The sequence below is a fragment of the Anomalospiza imberbis genome, chromosome 10 (assembly GCF_031753505.1).
Source record: "Anomalospiza imberbis isolate Cuckoo-Finch-1a 21T00152 chromosome 10, ASM3175350v1, whole genome shotgun sequence".
Lineage (NCBI taxonomy): Eukaryota > Metazoa > Chordata > Aves > Passeriformes > Viduidae > Anomalospiza > Anomalospiza imberbis.
Genome location: NC_089690.1, coordinates 8,496,025 through 8,519,281, shown reverse-complemented (window position 1 = coordinate 8,519,281; position 23,257 = coordinate 8,496,025). Strand labels below are relative to the sequence as shown.

At 41.3% G+C, this 23,257-nt stretch overlaps 2 protein-coding genes and 1 long non-coding RNA gene across 3 annotated transcripts in view; 2 read left to right on the top strand and 1 right to left on the bottom strand.

The window, feature by feature from the left end:
* Window positions 1-23,257, bottom strand: part of LOC137479821 (uncharacterized) — a 131,851-nt gene that overhangs the window by 59,182 nt on the left and 49,412 nt on the right. The gene's annotated exons all lie outside the window — the stretch shown is intronic.
* AHSG (alpha 2-HS glycoprotein) lies at window positions 1,442-7,836 on the top strand. The gene is made up of 7 exons (XM_068200416.1): window positions 1,442-1,719; window positions 3,061-3,171; window positions 4,314-4,398; window positions 5,239-5,402; window positions 5,687-5,800; window positions 6,596-6,676; window positions 7,514-7,836. Exons 1-7 carry the CDS (start codon window positions 1,516-1,518, stop codon window positions 7,787-7,789), a joined length of 1,035 nt encoding a protein of 344 aa, XP_068056517.1. The 5' UTR covers window positions 1,442-1,515; the 3' UTR covers window positions 7,790-7,836.
* FETUB (fetuin B) lies at window positions 11,820-21,670 on the top strand. The gene is made up of 7 exons (XM_068200414.1): window positions 11,820-12,131; window positions 16,446-16,556; window positions 17,944-18,031; window positions 18,560-18,726; window positions 19,548-19,661; window positions 20,581-20,664; window positions 21,146-21,670. Exons 1-7 carry the CDS (start codon window positions 11,910-11,912, stop codon window positions 21,560-21,562), a joined length of 1,203 nt encoding a protein of 400 aa, XP_068056515.1. The 5' UTR covers window positions 11,820-11,909; the 3' UTR covers window positions 21,563-21,670.

Sequence of the window (23,257 nt, the reverse complement as noted above, 5' to 3'; positions counted from 1 at the left end):
GTCACGGAAAAGAAACAAATCATGCTCAGACCAACTTTTTAATGTGAGAGAGAGAAAAACTCTTTATTTTCCCCATGAATCTCTTCAATTTGCAAATCCTAGCATCCAAAACACACCTCATGCAACACAACTGAAGCAATTAATCCAATCTTTTTAGTCTCTTCCCATTCTCCTTCTTTATCACATAATCTGTCCAACTGAACCATTTCTATTTATAGTGTTTCCTGTATTCACAGATTCTAGGAGAGAGAGGTATGACTCAAGACTGATTCTTTTCCCAAAACTTCTAGCCTCTCTCACAATATTGTGTAAGCTGAGGAGAAATACTTATTATCTAAAGTAAAAAAAACCCCATCTTCTTACTATGCTAAACTCCTTCTATTAATCTCAAAACTGCAGTTAGTTCCTCAGCTCTAAAAATGACAGCAGAGGTTCAGACATGTTAAAGCCAAAAGTGACCTTTACTGTTCTGCAGCCTGATCACTGCCCTAGCATGGATGGTAGGAACCTGCTCTGAAACCCCTGCAGGAAAACCATTTCTATTGGTTGAGCCAGCCTGCCGAGCTAGAATCTATCTAGCCAAAGTCATCTCACCTTAAATTAAAGATTGTAAATGCTGGACACATCATACATGCTTTATTTTGCTACATAGATTATTTTTTTTATCCCGTTACTCTTTTGTAAATATGTACACTGTGAATGTAAATACAAGATTGGATCCAGCATTCCAAAGCATTTAAGCAGCTAATTTTCCTCTATATCCTCCTTAAAACACTTTGTGCTCTTTAGGATCTTCTGCCAAATCCTCAAATCTGTACAACATATTCCAGAAACATTCCTATAAGATGCCTGCTTTGCAAAATAAAACTCCAAGAACTATTGGACATGTTCAGATTATTCAGAGAAAGAAAGAGCTGATGCAAAGGATTTAGGAACTATGCCTCATTTCCTATTCCAAATAAATTCAGTAGCAAAAGTTGCTATTCAATTACATTTGCTCTTGAATGTGATCCTTAGAACTACTTAAAATTCCATTTTCTAAATTATCATGCTACTGATCTCACAATTTAGATTGGTGTCTGGTGAGATTTGGGCCCCAACAGAATGTGTCCTGTTTACAAGAAAGCTTAATTAGCACTAGCATCTCTACACATTTAACAGAGGGGATCACATTCCTCTTCCATGGACAGTATTTGGTTGGTAGAAGTGTCTAAAAATTGTGTTACATTTTTGCTGACGCTTTCTTCTTAAGCTGCTTTAGCAGACTTCGCAATATCCTACCTGATAAAATTTACTTTGGCCAAAATTAATCAGTCAGCTTGATGTCCTAACATTTACTTTTCTCTTTTGTTGTTTGCAGTGCTTCTTGGAAATGGGACAAATATCAGGCGTGTGCTCATGTAAATCTGAGGTATGTACTATATAAATGAGACCCCAGCTCTTGCTACCTAGCTGCCATCTGAGCTGTATTCTTAGATCTTTATTTCTGAAAGGGATCAGTTTTCCTCAGGTGCCATGAAGGCACTAGTAGCTTTAATACTGCTTGTTCAGCTTCCAATTCACAAAGCTGTACCAGCAGCTCCCCCTGCTCCCTTGGGCTGTGATGACCCAGAATCTGAAGCAGCAGCTGAAGTTGCTGTGAATTATATTAATGGCCACAGTCATCATGGATACAAGTTTGCCTTAAACAGAATCGAGGATATCCGCGTGGTACCCCAGGTAAGTGAGGAGCTTGCAGGCAGAACACTGTGTTCCACTGGGGATGCTTGGAAATCACCAAGGGCCTGCAAGGGCTGTATCCTCACATGGGGAAATCAGCATGGCTCTGTTGATTTAAATGGGGCAAGGACACCTGGTAGCAGTGGAGAATCCAGGTCACAGGAATGTATCTCTGAAAGAGCAGAACAGAGAGGGGGAGAGACATGTTCAGGCATTTCTGTACTATGCTAGAAAGGGCTCAATTTACAAATGCAGCACATTTGCTAGGGCAGATCATTCCAGGTGCTGATCCATAAGCCCTGTAGCTAATCTGGAGAAAAACTGAGGATAATCTTTGAGATGCAGGTAATTACTTATTGGCTAAACACATACCTATGAAAACTCTATGCTATTTGTGATTTTGTAGTAGGCATTAATTTTACCTAATGTCCCATTGAGCTGCCAAGGGGTCTAAATGGAAATAACAGTGGCTTTTTCCCCCTAAGATCTATTGCCATCATTGTAGGCATCCAGAAAGGCCACAGAAAAGGCTATGAATACAATGTATGTGCCAATTCAGAATCTTTGATTCTCATAAAACATGGAAAATAGTCCCATGAGTGAAAACATGACGTGAGTGAGTGATAGACATGAGTGAAAATCCATGGCTGTTTTCTACTTGTTATGAAACAGAAGATACCAAAAGATAAGTTTAGAAAAGACTACAACAGACATAAATGAGATTAGAAGTGTGTCCAGAGTTACCCATACAAAAACACTGGTGACACAGCTTTGCTCATATTAAGGCTTTTACACTAAAATGACTTAATTGGTTTAAATGGAATCACTCATGACTCAAATATCAGAATCAATCTGGGACCTAGGGAACACAAGGAACTGTGTCCTGTGTTACAGATGCAAAGGAACTGATGCAATTCAGGGTAATTCCAATGGACTATGCAAGACAGGTCAATGTTCACTGGTGTTTGTTTGGTATCTGGTTATAGAAACATGATGTTTTTTCATCAAAAAGAAAGTTGCTGAGTTTTTAAAGCTATCCAACAAAACAAAATTAACTTAAGAGAACTGACTCACTACATACAAGCTTGACTTTCCCAAATTTATGAGCCTGTTCCTTATTAGCTGGAATAAACTCAATGTGGTTATCTTGACTTACTCCAGATTTGGAGTCCTGTTTTTTTTCATGAAGTTAAAAGTAAATACCTTTTCATTTGCTCTAGTGTATACCTGGAGCTACCCATGATAGTCAGCAACAGAGGAAGTGCAGCCCCAGGGAAGAAATCTGGTGATGTTTTGTGAAGAAATTACATCAATTCCAATGGTTTATTTTTTTTCTTTCAGGGGCCAAATAATGACATCATGTTTCTTGAACTTGACTTACTGGAGACCAAGTGCCCTATTCTCAGCCCTACACCTCTTGAAAATTGCACAGTGAGGAGCTTTGCAGAACATGTGAGTGCCTGAACACTACCAGCTGGGTCCAAAGGTGCACGTTCAATATGTTGATGCGAGAGGCCAGGCTATCACCATATTCCCAAGCAAATGTCATATCCCTGTAACAGCCTTTAACCACCCAACCACTTGTAACCTCCTTGCTGACTTCACTGCCTTCATGTCATGAAGGACTTCACTCCTGGATTTCTTTCATGTCCTGTTATCTGAAGAGGACAGATCTCTGCCAACATAACATCCCACACACAGTCCATGAATGCCGTGGGGCCTTCTTTAGGGGCTCCAGATTCAGTCAGCCCAGATGTCACTGCCTCATTGCAAACCACAGACAGGGCAGGCTGTCAATGTGTGCAAAAATACCCTTCCCTTGGCTACATGTGGGTTGTTACCTGGTGCAGTTCCACCAAGCCATCTCTTCCTAGTTACAACTGCAGATGAGCTATTCCCTTCAGATAGGGCTCTGCCTCTGAAGTAATGCTCAGCTGGAATTTCCTGGCCTCTGATATTTTGTTCTTATGTAAGTGTGATCCAGCTGTGAGATGCTTTCCCTGACCAAAGCAGTGGAAATGTTGTCTGAGCCTGCTGTTTCTAGAATGGAGGCCAATTCACAGAGCTCACTAAATATGAATCATGATCTACCTCTGTATTCATCAGGGCTCAGATTCTGTTTTCCATCATGGGGGAGGTAACTCTAACTGTTCCCTCTTCCCAGTGACTCCAGCTTTGCCTTTGACATCTCCTCCCTGCTGGATCATGTTGCTCACAGAAGGCAGCACACTCTGCTGTTACCATGGCCACTGACCAGCTGAGATTAGTGAGAACGTTATCAAACAGCTCTGTGGAAGGTCTTAATTCATAAGTATTAATGTTCTTTGCTCTATATGAGAGACAAGCCTGTACTAAATGTCCACAATCTTGCTACCCTGGTACTTTTGATACTTTTGAGATCCACATTTGGATCCAGATTTTGTAGCTCTGATCTGTCTTTTACAAAACCACAGACATCAGGACATGCCTAGCAGTGCCTTTGCCATCAGACTGATGTTGCCAGGAATGGTCAGCCAGGATTTATTCTTTTGAATTTAGTGGCCCTTTATCAGAAAATCCAACAATGTAACCCTTTGATTTTTGTCTCTCTCTAGGCAGTTGAGGGTGACTGTGATGTTAAACTGCAGAAGGTGGATGGGACATTATCTGTACTCGCTAGCAAATGCCACTCACATGCAGGTAAAGGCTTTGTTCTGTAGGTTTGAATCTAGAGGCTGGAGTATTTTTATAGCAGTGGTTACAGTTCAGTAGCTTTTCTGATTCTAAACTGCTGGGTATAAATATGGCATAAAGGACAACAGTTAATGGGTTTTCTAAATCCAGCCCCCTTTTCTGGTTTCATTCCTTTACAAACCCACTGTTCCTCTTTGCTCCTCTTTACTGTGACAACTAAGATACTGTAAGACTAAATGGGGAGCAAGTTCCAAATTTGAGTTTTTCAGTCAGCAGTTTAACCTTAAGAATTTGATTCCATGTTGGTCTGAGTTTACTTGTGCTTGCTGGTCATCAGAGTCCCATTGGCAGATGTAGCTTCTTTACTAAATCCAGTATTTTCAAAATTGCCATGGGAAAGCAGAATGTCTATTCTGCCTGCTCAGCACGAGATCTCTTTGCTCTGTATGAGATGTCTTCAGTGCTGCTGTCAAAACTGATGACTGAAATAACACACACAAACACAACTCCAATGAGGTAAAATATCTTCATTTTTCTACCATTCCTTGTATGAGCTGAAGCAACTTTTCACTGATGTCGTAGAGAGGTTTCCAGAAAGCAAATTTTCTAAAAACTGAGTAAGAACACATAAAATGTGCCACTGAAGTCCACAGCACTTTTCCTTGCAGAAAGATCTGAATGGCCAAGTCGTGTGACACACTGCCATCTATAGCCTGCACTGGAAAAATTCCTGCCACTTTAACTTGGGACAGGCTTTTAAACAGTGCTTTGTGTTACTGAATAGGCCTATAATGCCTTTCCAAACAATTTACTATCTGATCAAAACTTGATCTATTCCTCCTGCAGACTCCAGTGAAGACATTCTCAAAGTCTGCCCTGACTGTCCACTGCTGGTAAGTCTGAACAACACGGAGGTGTTAGAAACGGTGTCAGCTGCACTCAATGACTACAACAGCAAAACCACTGATTCTTATCTCAGACTCCTCGAGATTGGAAGAGCCAAAATACAGGTAATTTCTAGAGCTATGTCTAGCCTTTCATGTAAACATAATACTTCATCTACAGTAATTGTGCACTGCTACCTAGTTATGTTTGCAAACAGACACAATTTGCTTGCTCTAATTCACCCTCCTGATTTGCTTTTAATTTCCCAACTATTATGTGTAATTTTAGCCACAGGATTCCCTTTCACTCCAGTGGGAGATGAAGCCACAACATTTGCCTTTTATCTTTTCTCAGCAGCTCTGCAGTTTCTGAGTGCAAAGTCAGTCAAACATTTTTCCTGTTTTATCAGTATCACCCAGGGCACATTGTTGTTACTGAGTTTGCTGTGGGTGCCACGAACTGCTCTGCAGAAGAAGCGAAAGCCAACGTGGGGGCTTGTCAGCTGCTGCCCGAGGATCAGTCTGTGAGTATGGCAGCACTCCAGCCCCAGCCTCCCCAGCTCTGAGGTACAAAACAGCATCATGCTGGGATGTGCTTGCACTGGAGCAGGAATAGACCCCTGTGGGGATCAAAGTGCAAGGGATGTGTACCATCATGATATGTTTTTCAATGTATCAGTCTTAAAGCTATATCACACCTCTCTCTTTTCTCTGAGGTATCTGGACTGAATTCTCATGGATTTGAATACATTTGAAAAAGGCTTGAGGATCAGAGACAGAATATTTTTTAATGAATATACTATATATTATTGTTTATTCTTGAAATGAGCACCTGAGAAAATCAGGCTCTTTGTACTGGACAGTAAACAGTCACATTAAAAAAAAAAAAAAAAGCAGACTGTTTCTCCCTCCTACAAATCCAGTGCACTCAGTTCTGATATATATGCTCTTGAGAATTTTACTGTATACTTTACCATGTTAAAATTCTTCTGTTTCTGATGAAACTGAGTCCTAAGCAGTTTTAGGGGGTGGGAGTTCTTTACCTAGATTCTTATATATTCTTTCCTTCCCTCATATCCAGACATAGAAAGGATCTTACTATAGAAGAATGGAGGAGTTTCCCTTATTTGCTGCTTATGCATTTAAAGAGCTTTTTTTTTTTTTTTTTTGAGCCCAGCAGGCTAAAAACCAAGCACTTTACTGCTCAGATAAAACATGAGAACAAGTTGCCATTTCTAAATGTGCTGAAATTAAAAGTTCTGATCCAGCTTCCCTCTATTTTCTAACTATTTTCTCTTAACAATGTTCTGTTTTGCCAGAATTTTGGTTTCTGCACAGCAGTGATGGTAAAACGTCCTTCACAAGACCTTCAGGTGGACTGCCAGTTGTATGGACATCAGGTACCAGCTCCAGATATTCCCTTGCTTTCCTGGATATTCTAACCTACTGATACTGTTACAAGGCATCACCTTGAGTTTACTTCTTTCATTGTAGACTGCATTAGCCACCTGTGATAACTTAACTTTGTATCCTAAAAGCCAAGGCAAGGTAGCTCCTGATTATACCATGGATTTCTGTGCAGGGAATTAAGTCATGTCTGCCATCCATGCTTGACACAATTTGCCCTCTTGACCATCTGGGAGATTCACATGCCTATCAGGGCAAAGGGAACCAAACTCTGCTCAGCTAAAGGGATGGGGCAGATAAATGTGAAACAGAAATCAGCATTGCAAGGATGGAGGCTTTTAGTCCTTAGACATGACTGAATTCAGGGACCTTGTCCTGCACTGCTGTAGCAAGGGGAGGGAAACATGCACCTGACCTGAGTACTCTCCAGGTATTTTAGCCTAGATTTGGTCTCAGGAGGACTAGGTGGTGGTTGAACACTTCCCATGGACAACAGCTCTTGGTAGCTCAACAGTAATTAGCTCAGAGGTACATGAAAGAGAAAATGAGACAGCTGGTCTTGAATGTTTCATCAGCTGTGCAGGTGGCCCTGAAAGATCATATAGCACAGAATTTGGTCCTAATGATTCATTGGCTATAAAAAATATGTTCCTGGGCTCCTGTGCATAGGTTCCAACGCAAATTAGACTTCTGTGATAGTCAGGAACATTTGAACATGGGTTCCAGGCCTATAGCTATTTAGGAGCAGATTACCTAGTAAGGTATCAATCATCTGCACGTGAAAAGCCCCAGATCCCTGAAAACCAACATGATCTATTTTTATTTTCCAGCCTGGAGTTACCTACGCTCATCCAGGTCAAGACACATCAGCAGGACTGGCACCCAGTGCTGTAGGTGTCACAAACCATAATCTTGGGCTTTTCCACAATAACCCTGTTGCATCTGAATCCAGCTCTTCAGAAATTTTGCGTTCCATGCTCTCAGCAAAATCAGTAGCAAAGAGAGCAGTTGCAGAGGCTGCTCAGCATGACAAAGTACCTCGCCCAGTTGGCTTTGTGCCTCCTCCTCCTCCCTGCCCTGGGAAGATTCGCCATTTCGATATCTAGGCTGTGTTTCAGACATGCAGTGCAGCCAAACTGAGGGATCAGTGCAACAGCAACACAACACTGTGCAACAGACCACAACATCGGCTACAAATAGGTGAGAATGCTTGACTCTGAGCCTGAATGAGTTTTACCCTCCAGAGAGCAGGGCCATGGTCAGGGTCTTGCAAAGGCCTGCTCCAGAATATAGATGATTACAACATATAGCAGTAGTTTACTTTACATACAGGGATTCTCTAGTTAAAATACAGAAAAATATTGTTTCAGTGAAACTGTTGTAAGAGCTATACAACAGTTGTAGCTTTGTGACAGAAACACCACCTGAAAGGTTAGTTCACAATAAAATGTTCAAAGCTTTGCTACCTTCTATCTGCATATATTTTCATTTAGTTGTCAAGTATCTCCTTCACAGCATTATGAGTCATATTCTGGGCTCGATTTCAAAAACACTAAGCTCCTGCACTTCTCATCAGCTTCACTGGGATGTGTGGGTGCTGAGCACTGCGGAAAATCAGGTCAGTCCTCCCTTTTGATCACACACCAATAACATTAAAGAAGTGGCAGGGAAAAAAGTACTTTTCCCTTCCACCTATAATGTTTCCCACCATGTACCTACTTTTGATATCCACCAGAAGTACCTCAAAAATTTTGGACATGGCGCAAGAGCATCCATGTCTACGAAAAGAGCAGAAGGTCAGGACACTCTCATTGCTGGCAGGCTGAAAGCATCAATCCCTGCATCCAAATGCATGTGTATTGTCTGTCTTCCAGCAGACACACAGGTGCAGTACAGTCATGGGATCCTGCACGGTCTGTGTGCATATGAGGAAATTCCAGTTCAAGGGAATAAAAAATATATGACTGGCATGTATCTCATATAGCAGGACCCTGACAGGGATGGCAATTTACCAATATTGTAGCAGTCAAATCTTCCCTGAATTTCTGGCACATGTTAGAGGCAGAATCTATTCTAGGTAGAGAATTAATAAGGGGCTGGGGCCAGAAGGATCTTTACTGCCAGCCAGACTGGAATTCTGCAGGCCCTGGGGAGCAGTCTCAAAGACAGTCATGAATGTTTAACCAGGAACAGCACTTGCTACAAGATAATTATCATGCAGGCAGCAAAAAATTGCAGAACACATGTCATTTCTGAACTCTTTCAAATAACCTGTCCTGTACTCCGAGTTACAACCATCCATTACTCAGTAAGCAACACAACTAACACTTGCTCTTGGTGATAGTGCAACAGCTCACAATACAGAAAGTTTCTGCTCTGCTGTATCAATGAAAAGGGAAAAGTCATTGGCACTTGCACCAGTGCTTCAGCTGGGTGTGTAAAGAAAAGGAAAATCAGCCCAGACTCTATAAACCACAGCCTAATATGATGGCAGCACACTGCCTGTGTGTGTGCAAGCTCTGCCTGTGAAGGCAGCTGCTCTCACATTTCAAGCAAATGCTGAGTTTTGCAGGAAGCGTGTTGTGGGCAATTGCACCAGCCACAGCCAGTCAGCGGCTCAGGGAGTTTTTGCTTCTCTGTAGAGCAGTGACTCCAGTATAACCTGCATGCAGCCATTCCTTCAAAAAGTGTGAGTATTAAGCTGTAGAAATCTCTTAATGCAGTAAGATAGGACATCTTCCTATCTCATTGCATGAGACACAGTACAGGATTTAATGAAACTGCAACTATTCTGTTTTGCATCACTGTGACACCAGATACATGAAACTTTTCTAAACCAGGAATCACCATTACTAAACTATAGAAATTGTCTTCTATATATAAAATAAAAACTAATTTCTAGAAAAGAGAGTGTTTTCCAGGCTTAGAAAAATTTGTGATGGCAGAAACAATATTTATAGAAGGGATCCATGTCCCTTGAGATCCCTGAAATCCAGAAATGCTGCAGTTTCTTGTTGCCTTTCCAAACCACACAAAGAAAAGATATGTAGCAAAACATCTGCAGGCTCCATACTTCACAGATGTTCTCCTGTACCTGGTGAAACCAATCCCTTGTTTTCTAAAACAGGAAGAAAAAAAAATTCTCTGTGCATTCCACTTTGGTAGCTGCACTTCATCTTCTTTCTCCTTAACACTTGTCCTCTTAAGGACACATCATGCCCCCTTACAGATCTGTTTTCCATGACTGCTTTGAAGCAACCACTTTTTCTCCCACCAGTATAGCCCCATTTTCATGCACCTGGGCCTTACTAACAGATTCAGTACTTAACAATTGATTCTCTGGGCAATGAGACATATGAAATGGTGGTACATGAAATACAAATATCTCCTCCCTTGAAATGCAGCTTGAAGAGTTTTGCCAGGTCTGCATTGCTGGCTGACAACGTTTTTCAGCTTTTTCAGACGCTGTTTTGAAAAAGCTCATGTACTTCATGTGCTGCTTTGGCTGAACATGCTTGGATTTCCCAGCTGTGTCCATGTTTTGAGGTCAGCTACTTCAACAGAGCAATTTTTCCTTTCCAAGCAGAGGAAGAGTACAAAGAGCAGAGTCAGGGATATAACAATTCCCTATTATAAGAAGCACCGACACAGCCAGTACTAACTGGCACCCATCTCCATAGAAATGCCATGCACTGTAAGGATAAAGAAAATGAGTTATTATCCTTTAGCCGCAGGGGAAGCATCCCCAGGCACAAGGAACAATGGGAGCGGCTCTGCATTGCTGCTGCTGCGGTTCCTGTACTATGGCTACAGCAGTGTTTCTCAACATTCACCCCTTGTGTCCCATCCCTCTGGGACACAGTCCGTGCATTACCCCTCATCCAACGCGTGAGGGGCTCACTCTAGCAGCCATGTGTCCCTTCTGTCCCTGCTATTGGGGCTTTGCACCTCTGCCACCAAACAAAGTCTTCTTAGAAGAGTTTCAGCTCCAGTGCTGTTGCAGGTCTTCTGGATGTATCTATAATCCCAGCTTTCTATGGACATTCCCTGGGACACATTCTGCTGTCTCCCAGATGGTTTAAACACTTTTGGGCTAAGATTCTTTACACAGCCAGTAAAAAAAGTGGCAATGTAGAAACATCACAAACATCCAAACATCACAGTGGTATTGAAGAGACAATTATGCCCTTCACTTGCACTTTTTCTTCCTCATTCAATAGAACTTTCAAACTTGAAGGTACTTGGTGTCCCCCAGCAGAAAGGTGCACTCACAGAATCCCATGACAAAAAATGAGAGCCAGGGACAAGGTAACCCAGCTTCTGGTATCATTCAAGGTGAAATGCTGCAGAACTGCCCCTCAGTAGAGAACCAGTGACACTCACTGGGATCCTCCCCTAGTAATGGTCCCTGTCACTTCTCCAAATCTTCAAGATAGAAGCTACTTTGTAAAGCTATTTCCCCTCGTCTCCAGAATGGAGTTCCTGACAAGTTATTCACAAGGCACACTGCTGTCATTTCAAACTCAAGTTTCTCCAGGAAGAATTTGCTGTGACCCTTGAGGTGTGTCAATGCCTCCAAGGCTAAGGGGTAGCATTCAACTGTAGGTATCCAGATGAGTAGAAATGCTCACAGAATGAATCCAAACTGAGCTTTCTATCACAACCAAACTGACTGCATATAATAGAGTCAATATATTTGTTTAAAACTGTCACTTTACAAATACAAAGTGCAAAATCAGTCAACCTTGTGGCATTTATCCATTTTAAGTTCAAATTACTGAGACCTTTGTCTTCATTTTATTTGGCAGAAGAACTGGATCACTGACAGAGCAGAATTGGAGCCAGACCTGTTCTGCACATAGATTTATTCAAGCAAATCTGGTTTCTTAAGGAAGTAGCTTTGTATGTGTATTCTTATTCCTTGCCATGAGGTCAAAATTGCATGATCTGCCCAGTGAAGTCCAAATTAGAGATGGAAAGCCAGGAGGAAAAAGTGCTGTCTGGTCTCAGAGGGGGCAACAACACTTCTGTAAAACCTTGTAATCATTGACTTTGTGTTTACTGTTGCAGCTGTAAGTTTAAAGGTGATGGTCAGTATGCAATAAAAAGGGGGCACAAGTTTATGAAGAGACACAGCTCCACTATAAAGGTCCGTTATCTCGTCAGGTCTCAGCCCCTCCGTCCTGACCGACGACCCTCATCTGCAGCACTGGCTCTCTAAGCAGAATGGTTTGGCTTGCTTGGGTGCTCTTTGGCATGCAGGTGCTTTGCTCCTGCACTGCTGCCCCTCCTGCCCAAGGAGCAGGGGCTGCCCTGCTCTGCCCACCCTGCAATGACCCTGCAGTGGAGGAGGCTGCAGACCTGGCTCTCCGCCAGATCAATGCTGACCGAGAAGAGGGCTATGTACTCAGCCTCTACAGAATTGTCAGTGCCCTAGAACAGCCGCAGGTAAGTCACCCTCTTGCTCAATATATGCTCCTCCCTGTGTCTATTTCTCAGAAATATCTATTTGAATGAAGAAATACTTCCAAAGCCAAATGCAAAGCTCTATTCACAGGACTCCAGAGGCCATGTCAGCTTTATGCACAGACTAGAAACAATTTCATCACACTGTGGGCAATTAGAGAGCAAATCTCAGTCATGACTCTCTGCTGCAGGCTCTTGGAATAGCTCCAGGCATCAGTTCAAATTTGATATGAAACACCACTACTCTGATTTAATTTCATTTTACACCTTCCTCCCACTGCCTTGAGCAGTTGGAGTGCAAAGGCTAGTAAGTCAGAGTGTGTTTTGCACAAAAGATATGAGCACTAACAGGTGTAAACACATCCTGCTTGGGACCAAGGAATTCCTTCACAGACCTCCGAAAGATGACTCATTCTCCAGAAGAAATCTGAAACCAGTTCAAGGGCAAAAAATGCACTGGAAATACCTACAGAATATCACTTCCATTTCCTCAAGTATCGTATTTCTCTGTGTGCGCTTAATTTATGACAATTTTGTGCTACAATAACTGAATCTATTGGCACTAACTAGGGACAGCCTGAAATGAATTCACAAGGGCCTGCAGCAGATTAAGCACTATGGAAGCCTGCTGCTAGCATTCCCTGCAATGCCTGCTCACTTCCCATAAGCTTACCTGAAAGGCTTAGTTCTGAATGCTAAACAAAATTAGGCTCGTTGCCAGATGCTTAAAGATCTGTGCTGGCAAGGATATGACACTTCTTCCTGCTGCTCTTACAAGGACATGGCTCCTGCAGGCACACTGTGGACTCCAGCAACCCCAGATCTCACAGCTAAAGATGCTCTGCTGTGTTTTGTACTATGTTCTCTATATTGCCTTGCTCAGGTGACAGAATGTGCCCGCTGAGCAACTGGATCAGGTCTCTTCAGAATTTTTCTGCATGATGCAGGTGAGCTGGCCCAGAATCCGCATCACCAGGCAGGGACTTAGGTGCTCAGACCCCTTTCTGGGGCTATTTCATGGAGTTTGGTACTCAGACCGCTTCCTGGGGCTATTCCCTATTGACAACAATTAGAGCCCCCTATGACCACTCTAGAGTGCAGCATGGTGGGGGCAGACATGCTGCAAACCACCTCAGTTATCTCCCTACTTCTCCCTTCACCTGTGCCAAAGGTATCTCAACACTGGAGAATTTTGGTCCTTGGTTGTGATTTGTCTGTCACTCAATTTCCTAAAGACTTAACTTATTGCTTTAGAGCAAGCATACTTTGTTCATCTGGGTGTTTAATTTACTTATTTACTTTTGTGATTTCTTTTTTTTTTTTTACCTATTATTGTATCCTGTAAATAAAGTGTTTCAAGACATTGCAATAACAAACTAGACATTCTAAGCCTTTTGTCCCATGGTTGCTGCTGCTGGGACTGAGTACATAAGGAGCAGTACTTATGGGTTCATGGACAGTAACAGCCTTGTGCCACCTCCCAATCCTCTCAAAAAAATGAAGAAGGGGTTTTTTTTTTTTTTCCCTGTGCACCAGTCAGTGGTCCTTCCTCTCACTTTCTTAAGCAGTACTGAGGATAAAAACATTTTCAAAGTTACTTCAAATTTAAATCTGCCCTTAAGCAACCTGTGGTTCAGCTTTGCTCTAATTGAAACTAATGAGCCATCTGCTATTAACCTATATGCAAGTAGGACAGAGTTTGCTTTCATACAAGATACTCATGATTAGCTTCACTGACAGGCACTCAACCAAAATTACAAAAACATGCCAAAATATTTTATTTCTTTCCCTTGCACCAGGTCACCCTGCTGCCAATCTCTGGCTCCCAGTGCCCAGCACACATTGCAGCCTGGCACCTGCAGTGCTGAGGAAGGGATCTCTTTGGCAATGGAAAGATATACAACTTTTTATTCAATACTAAGCAGATATCAAAAGGCCTTTGCATAACGGTCTTGTAATGAAAATTAAAATAAGGATGATTAAATCTTCAGTGATCTGCTGAGCTCTGAATAAGCTCCAAATTATCCTTTCCCTGGGGGAGAATGATACATACAGAAGCAGGTAGACCAAAAGATGTGTAGATTTTGTAATAAACTTATCTGCTTATTAGAGCTGGTATTATACAAGAGACCTATAGGCAACAAGAAATGGTCTGCCCTGGATGCATTTAGTGTTTCTAAGATCACCACTCTTTATAATCAATATTCATGATTCAGCTGAGGAAACCCACCTAACACCAAACACATTGGATTATAGGAACATTTCTTTAATGAGGTATTTGTGTGTTTTTGCCTCCAGAATACCTTAACAACCAGTTGGAAAGCTCAAGTCACCAATTCCAAATATAAGACTCCTTAAAGATGCACATTTTTCTTGGCTATTTCTTCTTCATGTGGATAGTCTTAGTGGTGTCTTTTTTCTTATAGAAGTCATATTTAAAGTTACAAACTTGTACCAAATGCTGCACTACTCCAAAACACATTTTCAGCAAATAGCAATTACTCTTTGACTGGTCTTTGTGTTTACTGATATAAGCTGTATTAGCTACCATATTAGAGAGAATTATCATCATGGTGTTTAGATATCTCGTACATAAACAGAAAATTATGATTAGTCCCTTCCACAGAAGGATCTCTGCAGCCAGGTGTGGCCATATTGCTGTGCCACTGCACAAACAGCACTGCTGCACCTCTGTGTCACTCTTTGTCAAAATAACTTTTGATCTTTCCACAGCCTTCAAATTAAACCTCAGGATTAGTGTAAGCAGGCCCTGAGATGTCAGTGTAAGGCATTACCAGATCACTTTATAGAATACTTAGGAAAAAAAGATAATGTGAAAATACAAAAAATAGTAGAAAGCATGAGAAGTTGCATATGTAAGAATAGAACTAAGAGACAATGGTGACAAAACAATTTATTAATTCTTTATATTTATTTTAGTTTTGCCCTTTCATATTTAAAGGGTTTAGTATTACTAGTATACATGGTAGAGCTCACATAAAATCACCATCCCTCAGATCTCTGTAGGTGTGATCAGAGTAGTTTGTATCTCTCAGTCTGCTCAGAACTCCAGAGCAGACACCACTTAGTGGTTTTCTAAGCAGTATGAAGACAAAAAAGCCAACAGTACTCCAGCTTCATAGGCCCTATGGATTGACATTTAGTCACTGTTAAACAGAGGCCAAAACTAAAGCCAAAATGATACAGATATCAGCCCCAGACTTCCACAAGACTGTTGCCCCTTTAGAGTTTTCTCCACAGACCAATGAAATCAAGCAGGGATGAATGAACACTGCTGTCACTCAGTTTTGGTTTTTCTCCCCCTGCAGCAAAGACATAATCTCAGTCTAAACACGCAGTGAACGCTCACATCTAAGTTCTTTAGGTTGTATAAATGACAGCTGCCCTCTTTCCAGCTTTCCACTAAGGATATAAATAAAACATGATCCAGCTAAGCTGTATCCTTGATAAATATGCTGGAAAGGTGCTTACCCGTGTCTACAGTGGAAGCAGAATGAGGAGCTGCACCATGCAGCATCTCATCTTCCTGCACTACACGATGTAAGCACTAGATATACAGAGCTGTATTTTTAGTCCCTCCTTGTACTTCTTGCCTGGAAAGATGAGCCTGAATTGCTTTGTGCTGCAGTGAACTGAATAAAGGTTTCTGGACTTAAGCACAGGTCAGAACTGGACTGAAGCTTTATGTGAGTCTGAGACATCCATGTGACTCTGCAAGGTCTCTCACAGGACTCCCTGACAGCTGAGAGAATATTTAGGCTTCTCTATCAATGCAGCCTTTGCCTCTTCACAGCAAGTGCAAAGCATCCACACTTGAAGAAGACACTGCCCTAAGAAATAAGATATTTCTCTTTCTAATGCCTGCTGGGAATGTTCCATGTTAGCAGTTTTTTATTAGTTGTGGTATTTACAATCTCATTCTTATTTCAGGCAAAATAACCTACCTTTCAGATCTGATAATAAAATGCAGTTGACAGTGAAAACATCAACATGTTTAGTCTTTATTCTTGGGTTCTGGTTGGTACCAGAATCAGAAGAATTAAACTGACCAAAGGACTGTTCTTTATAATAAAGCTGGCTACCTGCATGAGCAAGCCTGTTCTAACAGGTCCTGAATTTCACCTGATTTTCCACTTGTGTCACAGAGATGTTCAGTTTTCAGGATATTTATGCATTCCACCTGTGTGTTTTCCATTTCTTCATCTCTCCTTTTTATGAGTCCCTACTTTGTTTGATACAAAATTGGGATGTGACCCTTTTGTTTCTTGCTTTCAGGAGATCACTGGTTCTGTCTTCTATCTCATCTTGGATGTAGTAGATACTGAGTGCCATGTACTCAGCAAAAAGTTGTGGAAGAACTGTAACACCAGACCTGCTCATTCAACTGTAAGGATTTTACTTTTCTATTTAATCTCACATACAGTGAGTTACTCAGGTACTACTGACTGCAAAAATCCTACACTTGCATTTTTAGTTGGCAACAAAGCTTAGAAAAAAATTGAAGGCCATTCTATAACATCCACAATTTTACTCTGTACCTTCTAGTCAGTTTATAGACTAGTAAGATTAATTTTAAAAAGTGGAAATTAAAAGACAGTTTTTGACCAGAGCTAATAAAGAGACCAAACTAAATAGCCATGCTAGGACACTATTTAGAATAATGGTTTGCTTTTTATAGCAACCCTATAAGAGTTTATTTTAAAGACAGCCTGTCAAGGAGGGAATAAAAGAAACACGCTTTTATATAACATGGGATTTTTTTTGTGAGTGAGTTTAATTCCACTTTTATTCTGACAACTTTGCAAAAATTGCACTGAAATTGGAGAAAAAGGAAATCTCAGCAAGATAAGCTGCAAAGACCGAAAGTGGTCCAAGACTGTTGCTACAGGTGACCAAAACTGCTCTGAACATCTGAAAAAACTCTTAGAAAATGAAGAATGACAAGAAACAAGGCTCATATATGTGTGTATAGATATATATATTAAAAAACTATGATTAAAATTTCCTGGACTGCTTCTAAGGCAAATCAATTTTAACTTTTCAATGAAAATCTAGGAAAAAATAAAAATAATTCTACTCGCTTCTCATTACAGTGTTTTCAGCAGAAAAAGGGCACAGAGCCTATATGGCCTATATGGCTTCAGTGAAGCCAAGAAATGCATGTCCAGAGGCCTTGAGCACACATGTAGGACTATCTAAGAAGCTCTCAGAGAACATACTTTCAACTTTTAAATATAAAAGCACAATGGATATTAATAGGTTAGTATTTTTTTCAGCCATAAAGTCAGCATTTTTTGTGTGCAAGGATGACCCTACTATGCCACAAAACTGATTTATGGTCCTTCCTATCACTCTCCTTATGATTATAGGGAAAAGGGGGAAGGTGGAAGACAGGTGACTGAATCCTTCTGAATTATCTCTGGGTTTAAACTCTCTGAGTTCCAGACATAGACCCAGGCCAGGACAGAGACCCAGGAGCACTCTGTGACACTTGGGCACTTCTCAGCTGCCCGAAGAGTGGCCCTGGTCAGGCCACCCAGCAATCAAGCACTGCATCTGTACAGCTCAGAATCACACCAGGGGATGAGCTGGCCTTTTGTTTTTAAATGAGATGCTTAGAAATATGCTTCATTGTCATTTGAGTATTAACAAAACTTTTGTATTGAAAAGAATTCCATAATTGCAAGAGGAAAAGAAACCACTCCTGTCTAGGTACTAGATGATCAGTAAAGGGTACAATATTAATTGTTTCTAAATGTTCATATTGTTTTAGGTTTATGGTCAATGCAAAGCAATTATCTATATTAATCAGGCAAGAAATATTACGCATCTGAATACTTATGAGTGCACTTTACAACCAGGTATGTCTTTAACATACTCTTTATAAGAGAACTGGAAAAATTCTTTGCCAAATAGCATTACTTTAAATTTTAAATGTAATTATGACTCCGCAGTTTCTTCATTAGCTTCAGCTGCCCTGATTTTCTCAAGTCAGTGATCATAAGGCCAGGGAGGTAATGCAGCTCAAAAGAGTTCAGTAATAACTGTTTTAACCTCTGTGACACTCAGCAGAGCCTCTATATGGGCTTTTACCCTCTGAACCAAAAAACATTTTTGTGGGTTTGTGAAAGGCAAGGAAAAGCAGCAAGCCCACTGTCAATAGCTTGAACTATTCCTTTGGTATCTGCCTCCACTGCAACATTTTTATGGGTCTGTAAATACATAAAGATTCAAAATTATTGAGGGGTGCAAACCTCATATTCTTACTCCAGGGGAGTAGAAGACAAGTGGGCAGGGTTGGGGGCACAGATGCATTTACAGCGACCTACACTGTCAATGCTTTTATGGTTATGCCTTCTCTAACGACATTGTTGTGTTTGAATAAAAAGTTCCAGGCAAATATATTTGGTCAGTGTGTCCCGACTGCCCAGTTGATGATTCTCCAACTAAGCCTGAATACTTGGGGGCTGCTGTCCGAAGCCTTGCCAAGTTCAATGGAGAGAGTGAAGAAACTCATTACTTCTCAGTCCTCAATGTCACAAGAGCTTCAATGCAGGTAATCCAAGGCTCATCTGATTTTGTTGAGCCCTCAAGAATCCTTCTATTCAGAATACTCCTGATCTTCGTGATCCAAGACTCTGATTCCATTTCTTGCAAAAAGAAATGCAGAAGTCAAGACAGATTTACTTCCAAAGTTCAGAAAAGCCTCTCTGTTAACTCTTTCTTCTTCCACCACCATGAATTCACAATTCCCTTAATAGAAAGTATTTAATAAAGCACAGTCATACCTTCCAATACATACCTGTAATTCACTGAATGAATATAAGCATGGTTTAGAACTAATTTTAGACTAACAGAGAGCCCATGATCTCATGGCTAAATACTCTTTGTTTACCACAGTATTATCTAGTCTTTCTAAATTCAGTATGTGTAGATAGCAAAGTTTTTCTTCTTTATCTAAACTGTCAGATGTTACTACAATATACTATTTAATCACTTCAATTTTCTAACCCAAATTTCAGAAATAGTAAAATGATCCTGTTCATTAAAACAACCAGAAATTGTCAACAAGACACTGAAGAGGGTCTTTGGCTATGTAGTTCTGTGTGGATGCTAATTTATGACAAAATCTAAAATCATTTCCACTACACCAATCCATGAGTTATTAAGATTGTGCACATATAAGAAGTAAAAATTGACAAGGCAATAAAGCAGCACTGGCAAAAAAATTCACTGTAACACAACTAACAGTACTGCCCAAGTATCACCTGTTCCTTCCATAGCAGGAGTTTTTAATAAATGTCAAGCTCAGTAGAAATTCTTTATTCTTCCTGATCCATGCACAAGTTCTAATTGCCACTGGCCTCTCATTTGCAGTGGGTCATTGGTCCTGCACATTTTGTGGAGTTTTTAATTCAGGAGACATCTTGCTCCAAAGATGACACGGTTGCTGACATCTCGATGTGTGAGCCACTCCCACCAGAAGTAGCTGTAAGTACATTTCCTTGTATAAACACCAGTTTTCCAGATACTATGATTCCTCAGCAAATATTTAGTATTTATCTCCTTGGCTCTTTGAAGAAAAGAACCAAAATCCACAGTCATCTTTTTATGGATCATAGATCAATGGTTTCTTGCAAGACTACAGACTGCTTTAGAATAGAGAGACATTTCAGCAAGAGTTCTGAATTCTTACCAGAAGTCTATAAGCAAAGAAAACAAAAAAAATACAATTCAGAAAAAGGTGGGGTAGCAATCACCTCACAAAATTGAATGAGTCTAAAGGATTTCCTCCAAAGAAACAGAGAGAAAATAAATCACTAACAATGCATGAAGAGTATATTCGTACTGCAATCAGGTCAGTTAAGGAAAACATATAGGAACTAAGGAAAAAAATTGTAAGATAAACTGGATGACTAAACAGGCATGTTGTCAAGAGGTAACATTTCAAGCCCCATCTTAAGTGAGATCCAAGCCATGATACCTATAGATGTATATACCTATACACAACTACTAGAAACAGCATTTTTGTCACAGTTCCTTTCACTAGTATAGCGTGAAATTGGTTCTGTGTGGAAAATTATATTATGTTCCACACACAACTTGCCTGCATAGGGATATTCTGCTGCAGGAGAATTTCAGCAAGCTGTTGTAGTTTGGCCTTAAGTAGCCAGCTTAGTTTTGCTATTGTGTTACCTAACCCTCCTTTGCAAACACAAGGCCTTTATCAAAACACTGCCTGCCTTTGTGAGGTTGCCAATCCCAAAATAAAAATTTGCCCAAGCTGTTTATCCCTACAAATACACTTAAAAGCTATAACTATTCAGCCTTTCATAATCACTTATTTTACAAGATAGGAGCTTAGTATCAGGCTCCTTGTGAAAAAAATGCTTGTACTTTCTTCTTACAGAAAATCGGTTTCTGCAAAGGCTCTGTAGTAAACAGTCGTGTGGAACAGTTTGTCACAATATCCTGTGAAATCTTCAGTCAGCAGGTATTTCTTAATCTAATCTTAATATTGCAAGAGTAATACTCTTTTACAAAACAAGTATTGAACTTTAGAAAGCCTAGCTATTTTAAAGATTTCTTATTCACAAAGATGTGCTTCAAGAAAGTGATAAGGCCAGATCAGGAAGAAATCTCTCTTGTGATAAAACAGACTGTTGTTGGGTGGATAAAAAGGCAATAGAGTGAGTATAGAGACAATCCTGCAGAATGTGTTCAGAATGCCCTACAATGAAACTGTAAATCACAAAGAGAATGCAAGGGGATATTACTGTAGTTACCCAAGTTTCATGCACCCATCTCCACTGGCACAAGAAGTAGTTACGTCCATTTATCCTTTGAGCTTCTGTTCTGTAGCTGGTCTTGGAGGACTAGAGATGCAGCAGATCCTTAGTGGGAAGGGTAATCTTCATATCTGAAGGAATTTGTAACTGCTTCAGTTTAGATAATGCTTATTCCTTGTTATTTAGGGTCCTGCCACTGAAGAGGAAAACCAGGAAGCTAATCAGACACCTGGAAAATCCATGCAGGATCAACAGGCTTCCCCTTCAGATGCCAATCCTTTTTCCCCACACCTGGAAAAAACAGTGGGCTGGGTTAAAATTCTACCCCCTTCAAATGAGGACATCACTTTCCATAGCCTAAGAGAAAGTCAAAATGAACATAAAGACAGAAAGCCGGCTCCTCCTAAGGCTGTAGGATCTGCCCACAGGTGTGATGGGGAAAAGACTCAAGTAAACAAACCATATTTAACCAAACCAGTCACTGGACCCATTATTCTCCCTTTTCCTGAAGAACCTTCTCTATCAGATTCATGTCCAGGAGAAGCAAAGCAGACAGAAGGCATCCTCCATCCTCTGATAAATAGAAAGCCTACCACCGTCTAGCCAGCACCCAAGCACCTCAACTATCTGCAACAAAATAACAGCAAAATAGCAACATGGTTTCCAATTTGTGCAACACCTTCAAATAAATAAATAGTTTGTTACAGTCTTCATCTTTGGCATTCTCAGTTTTACGAAAGCACAAGAACAGATTGGGAAAAGAAATTTAACTGAGGCATTTTCCAACAGAAGTATTTGGCTTTTAATTCTCAAATTCCCCCCATCAGGCATAGCATGAAGGAAAGGTAACTGTGCAGGATAAAAGAACTTGCAGGGCTGACACAGCCCGAAGACATCAGAAAAAAATAACCTTGGTAGCAAAATCTGCCAGGGCCCGGAGGGCGATGGCTGCTCCCCAAGGCATGGGGAGCATGGGGAGCCAAGTGTGGCAACCAGGCTGGCGGGCAGGGGCCCGTCCTGCGGGGCCTGAGCGGGGCGAGCAGGGCACGGCTCACCGAAGCAGCCGCCTCCCTGCCGGGGCAGGGGGCAGGCCTGGGGCAGGCCCTGGCCGTGAGCCGGCATGCTGTGTGTGGTCACGGCAGCGAGGCGGGCACAGCCCTGCGGTGTCGCAGTGGCCGCACGGTGTGAGGGACCCCGGGCTGCAGCTCTGCCCCTGCCCCTGCAGCTGCGGCACGGCCGCCATGCAGCAGGAGCTGCAGCCCCGGCTTTGAGCAGCTCCTGAGGGAAGCGGGGCGGGTCAGCCCCGGCCGCGGGCTCCCCCAGCACTGCCCGGGAGCCTGTGTCCCCAAGGCCAGCGGGGAACAGCCCCGGTGTGCTGAGCCTGGCACCAAACCCCCCGGAGCAGCGACGCTCCCGGGCCTGAGGCTCACCGCGCGGCACAGGGCGCGGACAGGGAACAGCACTGCAGCACTGGGTGGCATTAAAAGCTAGTGAGGTTTTGCTGCTTTGTGGGTAAACTTCTTATGATAATGGGAAGAGCTTAGCCTATCTTTTCATTCCCCGTAGAAAAGAGAGATTATTTTTTTTCTTAATGCTTCATACCTCACGTAAAGCACGTGGAAAAGCCTGGACATGTGTGAAGCCCCTGCACATAATTCTGGCTGGTGAAGAATCAAATCCAGGCGATTGAGATTGTTATGCTCTAGCGATGCTGCTGTGCAGGAAAAACAATGATTTTAAAAAATCAGCCTAATTCTTCCTTGAGATAGGTCATATTAACTGCTTTATAATAAAAGCCACAGGGACACTCGACAGCCTGCAGCCAAGAAAAATCGATTTCACTGAAGTCAGACATGGTAATTGTTCTGACAAAAACAAACATAAATAAATGAGAAGACAAGAAGAAAAAGAATGAACATAGGAAAGAAATGTCATCTGTGGCCAGGAGTACACCGATATTTGCAATAATTAAGGGGTTTGTATGAAACCATAAAGCCTTTTTCCAGTTGCCACCAGATCTGTAAGACCATTTGTTCAAAACAAAATCAATAAAATATTGTTTCTGAAGCTTTTATTATATTGTATCATCCCAAGAGATCCTGGAAAATTTCTACATTTAAAGAGCCTTCCAACAAAAAAACATGGTTTTGTCAAAGTATCCTGGCATTACGCAAGTTGATTAAAATATATTATTTTATTATTATAAATAAAATATAAAGTATGATTTTATTTTGAGTGGGGCCAAAATAATATTGAAATGTGTAGAATTAATATTCACAGAAACTATATTTGCATTTT

What these genes read in the sequence shown, in the direction of transcription:
- FETUB (XM_068200414.1), top strand. Translation starts at nt 11,910, where the DNA reads ATGGTTTGGCTTGCTTGGGTGCTCTTTGGCATGCAGGTGCTTTGCTCC. An exon ending in GTGCCCTAGAACAGCCGCAG is followed by an intron (nt 12,132 to 16,445) that starts GTAAGTCACCCT and finishes TCTTGCTTTCAG; the next exon opens with GAGATCACTGGTTCTGTCTT. An exon ending in CACTCCCACCAGAAGTAGCT is followed by an intron (nt 19,662 to 20,580) that starts GTAAGTACATTT and finishes TTCTTCTTACAG; the next exon opens with AAAATCGGTTTCTGCAAAGG.
- AHSG (XM_068200416.1), top strand. Translation starts at nt 1,516, where the DNA reads ATGAAGGCACTAGTAGCTTTAATACTGCTTGTTCAGCTTCCAATTCAC. An exon ending in ATATCCGCGTGGTACCCCAG is followed by an intron (nt 1,720 to 3,060) that starts GTAAGTGAGGAG and finishes TTTTTCTTTCAG; the next exon opens with GGGCCAAATAATGACATCAT. An exon ending in TTGGAAGAGCCAAAATACAG is followed by an intron (nt 5,403 to 5,686) that starts GTAATTTCTAGA and finishes CTGTTTTATCAG; the next exon opens with TATCACCCAGGGCACATTGT.